This window comes from Callospermophilus lateralis, chromosome 1, assembly GCF_048772815.1.
Source record: "Callospermophilus lateralis isolate mCalLat2 chromosome 1, mCalLat2.hap1, whole genome shotgun sequence".
NCBI lineage: Eukaryota > Metazoa > Chordata > Mammalia > Rodentia > Sciuridae > Callospermophilus > Callospermophilus lateralis.
Genome location: NC_135305.1, coordinates 78,132,085 through 78,146,033, shown reverse-complemented (window position 1 = coordinate 78,146,033; position 13,949 = coordinate 78,132,085). Strand labels below are relative to the sequence as shown.

The 13,949-nt window shown below is 35.0% G+C and overlaps 1 protein-coding gene across 1 annotated transcript in view; it reads right to left on the bottom strand.

The window, feature by feature from the left end:
• The window catches only part of Abcb5 (ATP binding cassette subfamily B member 5), a 153,454-nt gene that overhangs the window by 98,357 nt on the left and 41,148 nt on the right, over positions 1-13,949 (bottom strand). Inside the window, exons 4-6 of the mRNA XM_077109974.1 lie at positions 10,194-10,251; positions 8,561-8,711; positions 5,387-5,441 (exon numbers count right to left, since the gene is read on the bottom strand). Of these exons, the coding sequence (XP_076966089.1) occupies positions 5,387-5,441; positions 8,561-8,711; positions 10,194-10,251 (264 nt within the window). The remainder of the gene's footprint in view (positions 1-5,386; positions 5,442-8,560; positions 8,712-10,193; positions 10,252-13,949) is intronic.

Sequence of the window (13,949 nt, the reverse complement as noted above, 5' to 3'; positions counted from 1 at the left end):
AAATAGAAAACCATGAAAACATCAATAAATTTCTAGAGACATATGACATACTCAAATTGAATCAAGAGGACATTGATTTAAACAGATCAGTTTCAAGCAATGTAATTGAAGATAACATCAAAAGCCTACCAAGAATGAAAAGTCCAGGACCGGATGGATTCTCACCTGAGTACTACAAGACCTACAAAGAAGAACTAACACTAATTCTCCTCAAATTATTCCAAGAAATAGAAAAGGAGGGAACTCTCCAAACTCATTCTATGAAGTTAGTATCACCGTAATCCCATAACCAGAAAAAGACACATTAAAGAAAGAAAACTTCAAATGAATATCCCTGATGAACGTAAGTGCAAAAATTCTCAATTAAATACTGACATATCACGTACAAAAACATATTTAAAAGATAGTGTATCATGATCAAGTGGGGTTCATCCCAGGGATGCAAGGTTGGTTCAACATATGGAAATCAATAAAAATGTAATTCATCACATCAAGAAAGTTAAAGACAAGAATCAACTGATTACGTCAATATATGCAGAGAAAGCATCTGACACAACACAGCATCCATTCATGTTCAAAACCCTAGAAAAACTAGGCATAGTAGAAATATACTTCAATATTGTAAAAGTTATATATGCTAAAACCAAGGCCAACATTATTCTAAATGGAGAAAAATTGAAAGCTTTCGCTCTAAAATCTGGAACAGGACAGAGATGCCTCTTTCACCACTTCCATCCAACACAGTCCTAGAAACTATAGCCAGAACAATTAGAGAAGAAAGAAATTAAAGGGATATGAATAAGAAAAGAAGAACTCAAGCTATACTTATTGCCTGATGACATGATTCTATATTTATAAGACCCAAAAAACTCCACCAGAAAACTTTTAGCACAAATTCATCAAAGTAGCAGGATTTAAAATCAAATCCCATAAATCAATAGCATTCTTATACATCAGTGGTCAATCAACTGAAAAAGAAATTAGGAAAACTATCCCATTCACAATAGCCTCAAAGAAAAGAAAATATTTGGGAATCAATCTAACACAAAAAATTAAAGACCTCCATTCACCTATTCCTTGTAACCCTGCCCCTTCTGGTCCTTTTTGGATGGAACTTTCTAAGAACAAGAGTCCCCCTCCCCCGCAATAAAAGCCTATTTCCAAACATGCTTGCTCTCTCTCACCAGGCTCTCATGACTTTCACTTGCTCTCCCATTTGGGGAGCCTGAGGCTAAAAATGGAGAAGCCATCCTGAAGCTTATTTAAAGGTACAGTGTGTGTCTGTGTTTTATTTGGTGTCCCTAGAAATTTACACGAGTGACCTTAAGTTCAGCTGCCTGCATGGGTCGGGGGCAGCAGGTAGTGCCTGGAACCAGGGACCACTTGGGGTGAATTTACAGGTTGAATGAGAGAGCGAGCTATAGAAATTTAGTGAACTATGTTTTGGGGGGTCACAGAGGAAGCAGACAGTTTCAGAGCCATGTTTTATAGGCCACACATGGGCCCATACTAATCTTCCAGGGCCTCTAACATCAGGTAATGATAAGATTGATAAATGGGTTGCTGTTTGTCAGAAAATGTCTTTGTATGACTGTGCACTAGCTTCATATTCTTTGCATCATCAAAATACTTCTAGTTTACATAAAAAGTGATATTACTAGAGAACAGGCTTGTCAAATTGTATGTCACTGCCCCCAATGTGCTATACACACTCCATCTTTACCATGGGGTATTCCCCGTTGATTAAAACCAAATCAATTATGGCATATGGATGTAACTCACATTTCTCAATTTAGTAAACAATGTTATGTACATGTAATTGTAGATACTTATTCTAGATTTATCTTTGTTATAGCCCATGCAAAAGAAAATACTCAACATGTTATTTCTCATTGTTTAGCTGCCTTTGCAGTATTAGGAAGTCCTTTACAGATTAAAACTGATAATGCACCAGCTTATGTAAGCCCTTCTTTTCAACAATTTTGCCAAGTTTTATTGACCATAAAACAGGTCTTCCTTACAACCCTCAAGGTCAAGCCATTGTAGAATGAGCTCATTTATCTATTAAGCTACAATTACAAAAACTAAAAGGGGAAGATAGGACCAGGACTTCCCAAAATAACCTTAATCATGCTCTGTTCATTTTAAATTTTCTAAATTGTGACTCAGAAGGTTGCACTGCAGCTGAGTGACACATGTCTTCCATAGCAACAGGCCCTTTAGGCTGAGTTTGGTGGAAGAACTTGCAGACCTGTCAATAGAAAGGACCAGATCAGGTGATCATGTGGGGAAGAGGTCATGGTTGTATTTTCCCAGAAGGTGCTTTTTGTCCTATTTTGGTACCTGAATGCGCCATCAGGCATGGAGGACATAGAATCAAGATTCAAGTGACTGAAGATTGACCCAGAGATGCCAGACCTGACTTCCCTCAAAAAGAGGAACTCTTGAAGGAAGAGAAGAAGAAAGATAGCTCAGAGAGATTGAATGAGGAAGCTACCCTCATGGAAGGATCTGAGGAAATTGATGCTGCAGGCTGCACGAATGATTAGACAGAAGGAAAAGTTAAGTCTCTAACAAGGATGCTTGCTGCAATATTAGCTCCATTGAGCTGTCAGGTAAATGGGAATCCGGGAGAAACTTATTGGACATATTTTCCAGATCCACTTTCAGTACACCCAGCAGTGTGGACTCGAGAATCTATCCCAGTATTTACTAATGACTCGTATATGATGGGATTATTTACAACACCCACATTACTCCCAACTATGTGACTAGATTTAATTATTCTGGCTATAGTGCTCCATTATCTTTGTGTTGGTCCCACAATAAACATGCTGGCTGTCTAAAAGTGTCATTTAAGGAAAAGACAGTAGTTGGGAGACCTAGATCAACTAATTGTACAGTTCCTGGTGACTCAAAACCTTAGATCAAATCAGTTATTAAAATGGGACTTTCTCATAACAAACCAGTCATCTTGGCAGAATGTCCATGAATACCTCATTGTCTTAAACATTCTGCGATAGAAATTGGCACCTTTCCTATGTAGATAGATTGTATAAATACTTTTCCAGTACAACATAAGGTGTTTAGAAATAGTGGGTATATTTTGGACTGTTCACCTAAAATTGACAAAAGGAAATTTCTCAAGAGTACTACCATGACTCCTGGAGGATTTGTTAGTAACATCTTGACCTTCAGTGAAGATGGCATTCAGAAAGATGGTTGGTGCTTAATTGCTGCCTCAGAATTCTTACATTTTACTGACAAACCTTTACCAGACTTTGTAGACAAAAACTGTAAGAAAGGTTCTTGGTATGGCTTATGGGCCTGCATTCAACCTCCTTACGTTTTAATTACTGGAAATGTAAAAGTTAAAAGGAAAGATGATAGATATCTTGTAACATGTAATAAATGTAATTTAACTACCTGAATCACCAGATATAATAGAGGGAAAGGAACGCTGATACTTCATCAGCCCTCTTTTGTCTTATCAGCTAATATTTTAGAGCCATGATATGCTGATGCTGGTTTTCAAGCCTTACAACAAATACATGCCCAGCTAGTGAGACCTAAACGTGCTCTTGGTCTCTTAATAGTGGGAGTTGTTGCCTTAGTTTCCTTTATTGCTTCAACAGTCACAGCTGTATCTCAAAATATTCAACATGCAAATTTTCTTAATAATTTAGCTCAGAATACTTTCAAGGTTCTTCATAATCAAATAAATATTGATGAGAGGATTGAGATGAAGCTAAATGCCTTAGAGGATACTGTCATAAATATTGGTAATGAACTTTGGCTGTCTAAAAGTGTCTATACAATTCAAGGAAAGACTAAATGTCTATAAAATTGGCTATAAAATTCAAGGAAAGACTTAAATGTCATGCTAGCTATAAGTATGTGTGTGTTACTAATGCCAAATACAATGCTTCCCAATGGGATTGGGAGAAGATTAAAAACCATTTATTGGGTATTTGGCAAAATAATAATAGCATCTTGGATGTTTTGGAGCTCCATCATCATATTCAAGATATACAAGAAGTAAGATTGATTTTTTGGATCCTACTTCTTTAGCTGATCAAATACTTAAAAAATTGAATGGCTTTAACCCTGGAAACATTCTTAAACATTCTTCATGGTATATCCTTATATTGTTCTCGTTGCTACTAATTCTCTCTTGTATTGTAATTGCGGTATGTCGAGCCTTCAAAACAGTGATTTGGGGACTCCAATAGTAACCCATCACCTGCTTTTTCAAAGAAAGAAGGGGAAATATGCAGGGAGCCAGTCTGAATGACTTGGGCCTTCCATCTTGAAGCAAGAGGCTTTGACCATCACTACCTTTCGTAGTGATCTGGGTGTTGTCCTGGTTCAGGAAGTGGAGGGTGTGTCTTCAGATGTAGGGATATTGCCCCTTGGATTGAATTACACTCACCTGTCCCTTGTAACCCTGCCCCTTCTGGCCTTTTTTGGATGGAACTTTCTAAGAACAAGAGTCCCCCAATAAAAGCCCACTTCCAAATGTGCTCACTTTCTCTCACCAGGCTCTCATGACTTTGTCTTGCTGTCCCATTTGAGAAGCCTGAGGCCAAGAATGGAGAAGCCATCCTGAATGGAGAAGCCATGCTTGTTTAGAGGTACAGAGTGTGTCTGTGTTTTATTTGGTGTCTCTGGAAATTCACATGAGCAACCTTAAGTTCAGCTGCCCATATGGGTCTGGGGCAGCAAACCTGCTCAGTAAAGAAGCACCTTCCTAACCAATGCAATAAGGGACAGAGTGAATAATGCATACTATTTTATGAGTAAAGTTACAAAAACAGAATGTCCTTATAAGTTATTTCTATTCAGATTTTACTATTTTTATTCTGGATATAACTTTACTATAATAACCTAAATAATTAGTTTCTAAAATTGGTCTGAACAAAACCTTACTCCTTACTTTTTTTTTTTACAATTTATTTATAGCATATAGCTTTTCAATTTTTAAATTTATAGAAATCTTTTCAATTTATATAAATAGCATTTCCTACAAGACTTTGAAAGAAAATAGTTTTTTATAAAAGAAAGACAAGTCCTTTATCTTCGAGGACATGATCCTTCAGTTCTAGAAGGCAAAGTTGCTGTAAAAATGCAAAATGTCATAACTTTTCTACTGATGACAACTTTCTCAAAGACACATATGATCTGTATACTTTTCAAATAGAGGAAGAATTATTCACTAATTATGTTATAAATACCAAACAAAAGAGAAGAACATATTTACTTTAATTGCTATTATATAAAGTTAATAATCAGACTAATTTTTTAACTGTGTTTTATTGTAGGTGTGGAATAGAGTGGTATGCAGAGAGGGTATGCAGTATGATATCAACACTCTATTTGGACTTACATAGTCACGTCTTCATTCAGCTTCTCTTGAAACTGAGTACAGTTCTGAGAATTTGCTGTAAAAAAAAAAAAGTTTGTTTTTTTTTTAATTATAAAAGAAAGTAATTTTCAATTGGCCACACTGAAGGTATTATACTGTATTATACTATATTATATTATACTGTAATATAATACAATATATATATATATATACAATATATAATATAATAATATAATAAGGAATACTGTAGGTATTCCTCCAAACTAAACGTAGAACTTTCTAGAGAAAATGGACTTCATGCCTAACACAGGCCTAGGATCATCTTATTTTCTATTCTTCAAACTAGTAGTTGAAATAATTATCTCTGCTCTCAAGAAATATTCATGCAATGTGTAAAAATACAAGGAAACACTAACAATGTAGCTCATGTTCAGGAAGAATTCTTTAGGACTCCTCTATTCAGGCAGCAGTCAGGAAAACAACAGTAACAGAACTCCCTGTTCCTACCTGAGATCATACATTTAGAATTAAGAGTGATGCACCCCAAATGATTTAGAAAGTCCAAGAAAAGCCAGACTCATGTGGAAGTTCTAGAACTAGTAGTCATGGAAAATCCTGAAAGGAACCTCACTGAAATATGTGGGGTTATAACGAGGATAGTCACATACTAAACCCATGTTTCAAAAAATCTTTCATTTACAAGTCTTTCATGTAAATCTTTAGTAAAACATACTTCTAGTAAAATATTCTAGTAGAAAATACTTCATATATATTGTAAAAAATTCATTGTACAATAATGTTATACCATGGTCCTGACTTTACCAACAACACAAATGTGGTCAATATTCACTGCCATAATTTTAGTGTTTAAAACTCTATAATCAACATTATAAAGGCATCATGACTTTTCATATCTTATATAGTCATAACACCATTCCCTATAATAATGTCTATGAATTTATTTATATGGAAATTATTATTTCTCCCTTATTCTGTTTGTGAAATTGTGGGAAGAAAAAATTTTGAAGCAGACTTTCCAAAAATAATAGAATTGACATGGTAGAAGTGAAGATTTTAAAACCTAGTAAAAAATTTTAAAGAGAGTTAACTGAGCTAATGAATAGAATAAACATTATTTCTAAAATGGTATCACAATGACATCAAAATAACAAAATCTAATTTTGGATATTGTATTAATAGAGATAATATGTAAAGAAATTCAACTCTAGCACCAAAATGAGCACCCAATGAATGATGGTTATTATACATGTTTATTTGTAGGAGAAAATAATCATATTCTCCTAGGAAATCAATAAATAATAAAGTTATTATTAAAGGGTTTTAATAATCTGTTATAATATACCAATAACATCACAAATGTATATAAATCCTTATCAAAACTGTTTTTATGATTATCATATTTGCTAAAATTCACCAAAGCAATATCAGTCAGAGATGCATTGCCAGTTGCTGTACAAGGCTTATAAGGCAATCAATTATAGACTATCTGTAACAAAAGGAGCACCCTCAAGTGACTACCTTCTGTTGCTAGGTTTACCACTCACTCATTCATATAGTTGACAATCAATACATTTTTCTTAGTGAACTGCTGGGTCCTTCCAAATGACAATTAACTTAGCTTACATTATTAAAATATAAAATTTTAATTTCACTTATATCCTCAATTTTACTTATATTATTGAAATCTTTTAACAATTGGGCAGGCAACTATTGCCTGGATGGATATAGAGATGGAAGCAGTGGATGTATTTCATTCAAATAAAAGTGGACACCTGAAAGATTAGCCTTTAGGTGGGAAACAAAAAAGGCTTAAATTAGTATTGAAAGTCAAATAGGGCACTGACAAAAGTACACAAAGCTAGACCAGTATCTACAAGACATTCAGGTTTTAATGAGTTACTTGCCTCAATTTTTAAAAATAGCTGTAAGGATACTTCCTAGTGTGGAGTTTGGGGACAAATATGTAAAATCAGGGAATTACTTATATTTATAATATATACTTGATAAAAGAGACTGTATATAGGAGAATCACTAGAATTTACATTTTAAGGAATAATGTGACCTTGAAGGACATGGCTGTGAAGTAGGACACTAGAAAGGATGCATGGAAGATGCCTGCAAGCACAGGAAATAGGAGCAAATGTCTACGGGTGATTTGAAAATAGTTTTGCACACTCAATTGCTAAATTTCCCTCCATATCTTTTATCAAGATATTAGTCTATAGTACTGTAAGTTTTTGCATGTTCCTGGCTGCTTCCTGTCTGAATTATGCCCTGTAGTGCCACACAAGTCCATGTCTATTGAAGAACTCCAAGTAGCCGGAAAGACTTAGCCATTCTTACTTTCTTGATTTCTTCTTTTTACTGATAAGTGGAATGGAATGGCCCCAACTTTTGATTAAATCCTGGTATAATCACCACTTCTGATAGAGCAATATTTGAATTTTCAGAGAAACAAGCCTAACCATAGTGGGTTTTAGAGGATTCTTGTGCACCATCAGCAAGCCTTTGGACTTGACCTGTGGCAGTAGCTCTCTCTTGGGGCTCAGACTGGCCAGCATCTGGCATATTTTAGACTTGCCTAACTCCATAATCATGTAAGTAAATTTCTTAAAATCACTCTCTCTTTCTACACACACACACACACACACACACACACACAAACAGATTCCTACAAATATCAGTAATATTTAAAAATGCCTATAAGTGAGTAAAATGAGACCTTTTTTGTATACTCAATTGGTAGGTTTCCCCCTTGTCTTTATTGAGGATATTTTTGTCTCTTGAACTATTATTTTCTGCATATTCTTTGATGTTTCCTTGTTGAAGTGTGCTCTACAGTGCCACGCTTGTCTGTGTCTATTAAAGTACCCCAAGTAGCTACATATGTATACATATACACACAGGCCTATCTCTCTCTCTTTGTATACATATACATACACACAGAGATGTATCTACACACATGCACACTTATTGATTGTGTTTCTCTGGAGAACTTGGCAAGAACTATTAGGTTCTTTAGTATCTAGCGATATAGAAGAATAAATGATTTAAGTACATATTATACAGTTATTGTTTACAATGCAATAATCTGCACTATGAGCTTAATTCCTGTTTTATTTATTAAATGATTTTGGGTCCCCAGGAATCCAGAAAAATAAATCTTGTACTCACTTGTGTTGGTTTGGACTAGACATTCACTAGTAAGGTGATCACTCACTTCTCCTAAAACCAGAGACATTAAAGGAAGACAGGCTCCATTTACCAGTGATGCCAGTATTCCCAGGACCATGAGCACGATGTCCAGTCCATCAGCAAAGCGGAACTGAGGAAAACAAGGCAAGGTACTGTGATGGCTGTAAAACAAACGTCACAACCCAGAGCTTTTGCCAGCAAGTGAATGCAACTTTACAAATTGATTGAAATTGAAAACTTAAAAAAATCAGGGATATGCATTAATATATGAACCAAATCAAACAAAAACCAAAATCCAATATTAAGACTTTCCAATAGATTTTGAGGAAATACAGCATTTAAATCTGTATAAACTGTAGGTGATTGCATAAGTCAGATCAGATGTGGGTATGAATCAGAAGCTTTTTTTCTACTTAGTTAATATTGGAATAGGTTAAGATATTTTCAAAGACTGCAGTGACAATATTTTAGTTTATGAAAAGTTAACTGGGGAATTTCTAATTCCCTAGACTCATCAGGATGACAGCATTGTCACCACTAGATGCAGTAAACAGTAACCAATTAGTGAAAATGTAAGAAATTTTATTTCTAACTTTTTTGAGTTCCTGGGATTCATTATAACCAGAACAGTGTCTAACCTGTGAGTAAAGATCTATAATAATTTGCATGACTAGAATAAAAAAGAAATGCCTGAAAGCTTAGCTAAGTATTCAGTGCATTATATTCTATTCTGTACTGGTTCCTACAACACCATTCCAAAACCAAACCGGGAACAAAATTTGGAAACATGGATTATTTATCTTAGTGAGAGATCAAATAGAATATAAAAAAGCATAGTAGTGTAATTATATTGGGACAACAATAAGAGGAATTTAGTTCTTATTTTGGGTGGAGTTGAAAAAATGTTATGTTTTCCTATTCATTCATGAAGTAGTTAATCAGGATTTATGAAAGGTTTCTGCAGCATTTTAGTCAATATTACCTATGATAACAGAGTATTGCTCCCTTGCTGTCCCCCAGAATAGTATGCTATCTCCTTGATAAAGGTTATCATATTCTTCTACTTCCCATATTTAAAAAAATTAACTTTTCAAAAACAACTGTTTCCTATATATTTCTAATAACATTGACAGCCAGGCCTAGAGATGAGAGTTGGTAAAGGGAATGTCTGAGGACGTATTCATGAAAATGTTCCATGCACATATTCCAAAGAAATGTGTGGAATATTTTCTGATATGTAAGCTTTATGAAATACTAAGATAATTATTTTTTATTTAAAAAAGATTTATAATATTTTTGAGATGATAACTGCAACTCACATTATCAAAGTGGGATTATTGGGAAATATTTAAATGTAAATAAATTAAAAGTCTCTCATAATCCTTCATCTTCATAAATGTGTGGATATTGTGCTATTTTTTCTTATCCTTTAATGTGGGACTTTATGTTTGTTTATATTTTTCTCATTGGAATTAACACTCTGATAAATTCCTCTTTAAACTCTTCTTTCCCCTAACCAATGGATGTAAACACCAGATATAATCCTTCTCTGCACCACTTACAATTTCCTAAAATGTTCTGATATGTGCACTTTCTACTTGATATCACTTACTATCTCAATAGCTCCAACAGCTTGCTTTCTTGTTTTAGGAAGTTGTTCTTGTAGTGCTCTAGAAAATGGAAAAGTTACAATATAAACATAATTTGCAAAATTTTCCAATTAGCATTTTGCTAAATGTCAAATATTGCCGTTGGTGGTAACTTTAGAAACTTACAAATACTGAAGTTTCAAAACCAAATTTAACAATAGACAGTACAAATATTTCTTGAAAAGGCACTGGGAAGGGAAGTCGTCACTGGCTGTCTCTAACTTTGTTAACTAAGTAGAAATAAAGACAAATAAAGACATGCATCTGGAGTAAAATTTTTAAAAACTGTGACAGAAAGTATATAACAGATGTTTTAGTCAACTTTTTCACTGCTGTGACTAAAAGATTAGACCAGAACAACTGTAGAGGAGAAAACGTTTATTTGAGGGCTCACAGGTCGGAGGTCTTAGTCCATAGAAGGCTGGCTCTATTCTTCAGGGCTCAAGGTGAGACAGGACATCATGGAGGAGCAGTGTGGCAGAGGAAAACAGCTCACATGATGATCCAGAAGCAGAGAGAGATACTCTACTGGCCAGATACAAGTATATACCCAAAGCCACGCCCCTGTTCCCATCTCCTCCAGCCACACTATCACTCCATGCACCAGTTAATTCCCATCAGGAAATTAGATCACTGATTGGGTTAAGACTCTTACAACCCAATCTTTTGTCCTCTGAACCTTCTTGTACTATCTCTCATGTTAGGTTTTGGGGAGCACCACACATCCAAACCATAACAACAGACTTTATCTACTTAATCACTTTAAAGTGTACAACCAGGGCACTGAATATGTTCACATTGTTGTATTATCATTTTCATCCACAACACTTTTTTCCTCTTGCAAAACTGAAACCCTATATCCATTAAGCTACTCTGTATTGTCCCCTTCCCCAGCCCTTGGCAGCCACCATTCTACTTTCTGTCTCCATGAACCTGACTATGATAGGTATCTCATATAAGTGGAATCATGCAATAGTTTTCCTTTTGCAACTGGCTTAATGTCTTCAAGGATCATTCTTGAATTATTCACTTAACAAATTGTCTGCAATTTTCATTCACGTTGTAGCATGTTGAAATTTCCCTGTTCTCAATACTATAGTATAGTATAGTATATAGAATACGATAGTATTCTCTGAATACTATTCCATTGCATGTACAATGCCACATTTTGTTGATCCATTCATCAATTGATGGACACTAGGATTTCTTCCATATTTTGGCCACTGCTAATAATGCTGCTATGAATATAGGCATACAAATATGACTTTGACTCCTTGTTTTCAATTATTTCTTTTAAATATTTTTTTTAGTTGCAAATGGACACAATACCTTTATTTTATTTGTTTATTTTTATATGGTGCTGGGGATCAAACCTAGTACCTCATGCATGTTAGGCAAGCACTGTACCACTGAGCCACAACCCCAGCCCTGCTTTCAAGCCTTTTGAGTATATACCCAGAAGCAGAATTGTGAAACCTTATGGTATTTCTATTAATTTTTGAGGAACCACCATATTTTTCCACAGCATCTACTTAATTTAACATTCCTACCAACAGTGCATAAAAATTCCAGTTTTTCAACCTCCTCACCAACACTTGTTCTTTTCTTTCTTTTTGGATGGTAGTCATCCCCTCTTTAGTCTTTTTTCTATCATTCAAATGAAATCAGGCATGTACTTCCCCAATTCCTCGTGGTAATTAGCAAAATTACCCACTTCCCAGTCTAGTTTTCTGTGTGAAGGCAGACGTTGCAGTTGTGTTCCCACTGATCTATTAGCTTTTTTGGGGGGTGGGGGTAGGAGTCCACCACTGTATCTAAACAAACATAATGAAGTTGCTAGTAGACCATTTTAAAAATGAGAAAACTAGTCACAGAGTAAACCACCGAAGTCTACAAAGTGTGATTAAACTTAGGTCTGAATCCACAACTTCCTTCCTTTATCTATCTATCTATCTATCTATCTATCTATCTATCTATTTATTTATTGGTATTAGGGATTGAACCCAGGGGTGATAAACCACCCAACCACATCTCCAGTTCTTTTTAAATTTTTATTTTTGAGACAGGTTCTTGCTAAGGTGCTGAGACTGGTCTTGAACTTAGAATCTTTCTGCCTTAGCCTAGAGTTGCTGGAATACAAGCCTGGGCCAACCTGCCCAGCCCGAGAGCTTAAATTTAACTACAGAATTATAATGCTGCTTGTGAAATACATACTGATGATATAATTTCAGTCCCAAAATAATGTTCAAATGTACAAATGAATTCTAAAATAAATTTGTCTCCTCGTCTTTCCCTCATACCATCACTCTAGGGCATAAAATTTAACAAATCTGCTTTGAATTTATGAGGTGATGGTGCTTAGACTGTATGGCAAAAAGTTATGGGAAAGTTTAGTTTATCTTGGGAAAATAATAACAGACACAACCAAAATTTGAGCAGTACAGGGTGTGAAATGTAGCTCTTTTATGTTCATATGTTCCCAATATTTGATTTTTTTAAATATAGTCACAGGTGCAGCCACTGTGGGAAATAATTTGGAGATTCCTTAAAAAACTAGAAATAGAATTATATGATCCAGCAATCCCTGTACTAGTTACATATACAAAGGAATTGAAATCAATATGTTGATGAGTTTGCATTTTCATGTTTATTTCAGCATTACTCATAATAGCCAAGATAGGGGAACATCCTAAGTGCCCAATAATGGATGAATTGATGATGTGATGTAAATATACAATGGGATACTGTTCAGCCTTTAAAAAAAAGAAAACTTAGCCAACTGGAAAAAAAAAAAACAAATTAAAAAAAACCAATGCAACAAAAGACAAATATTATATGATCTTATTTCTTTTCAAATCTTAGAAGTTAAACTCTCAAGAGTATAGAGTAGAAAAAGGGTGGTTACCAGAGGCTGAGGGGGTGGGTAATTTGGGGAAAGAGAGATGCTGAACAAAAGGAGCACATTTTCAGTTAGGTAGGAGGAGTAAGTTTCAATGCTCTTTTGCACAACATATTGACTGTAATTAATAATATTATATACTTCAAAATTGCTAAAACATAGGATTTTATACTTTGTCACCACAATGAAATGATAAGAATGTGAAGTGACAGATAAGTTAATTAGCCTGATTTACCAATTCCACAATGTACACATGTATCAAGCATCACACTGTACCTCATAAATATACACAATTATTAGCCAATTCAAAATAAAATAATAAAACAAAAAAATCCCTATGGAACAACAACAACAATTCCAAAGAGAAATTTTCTTTATATTCAAGAGTTTTCTGAAGGCGAGATTGCGGATTAGTGGGAAGTGGCTTTTCTCACCACTGGGTGACTCAGGACGCAAACAGCAAGAAAACTACTTCTCTGGAAGGTGAGTGAAAAAAGAAAAAAAAAAAAAAAGAAACAAAACAAAACACTCCATTGATCCACTGATACTCAATATTGGACAGAGAGCCTTGGATACTGGGAAATTTGGGGTATATCAGACTAAGGTTATAGGAATAGAATTGGAGCTGAGCTCCAGGCAGGAGCAGAGAAAATACACAAAGTCAGAAAAGATCAAAAAGTGGTGGGAAGATCTTGGTATGGGGAATCTCAGGATTGAAGGGGCAGCCTGGCCTGGGCCAACCCAGAAGCTATTTAGTCCAATAAACTGGTGCATGAAAGTCATGACCTGCCAGCTGGGTACAGGGAGCCCAAGGTGGAAG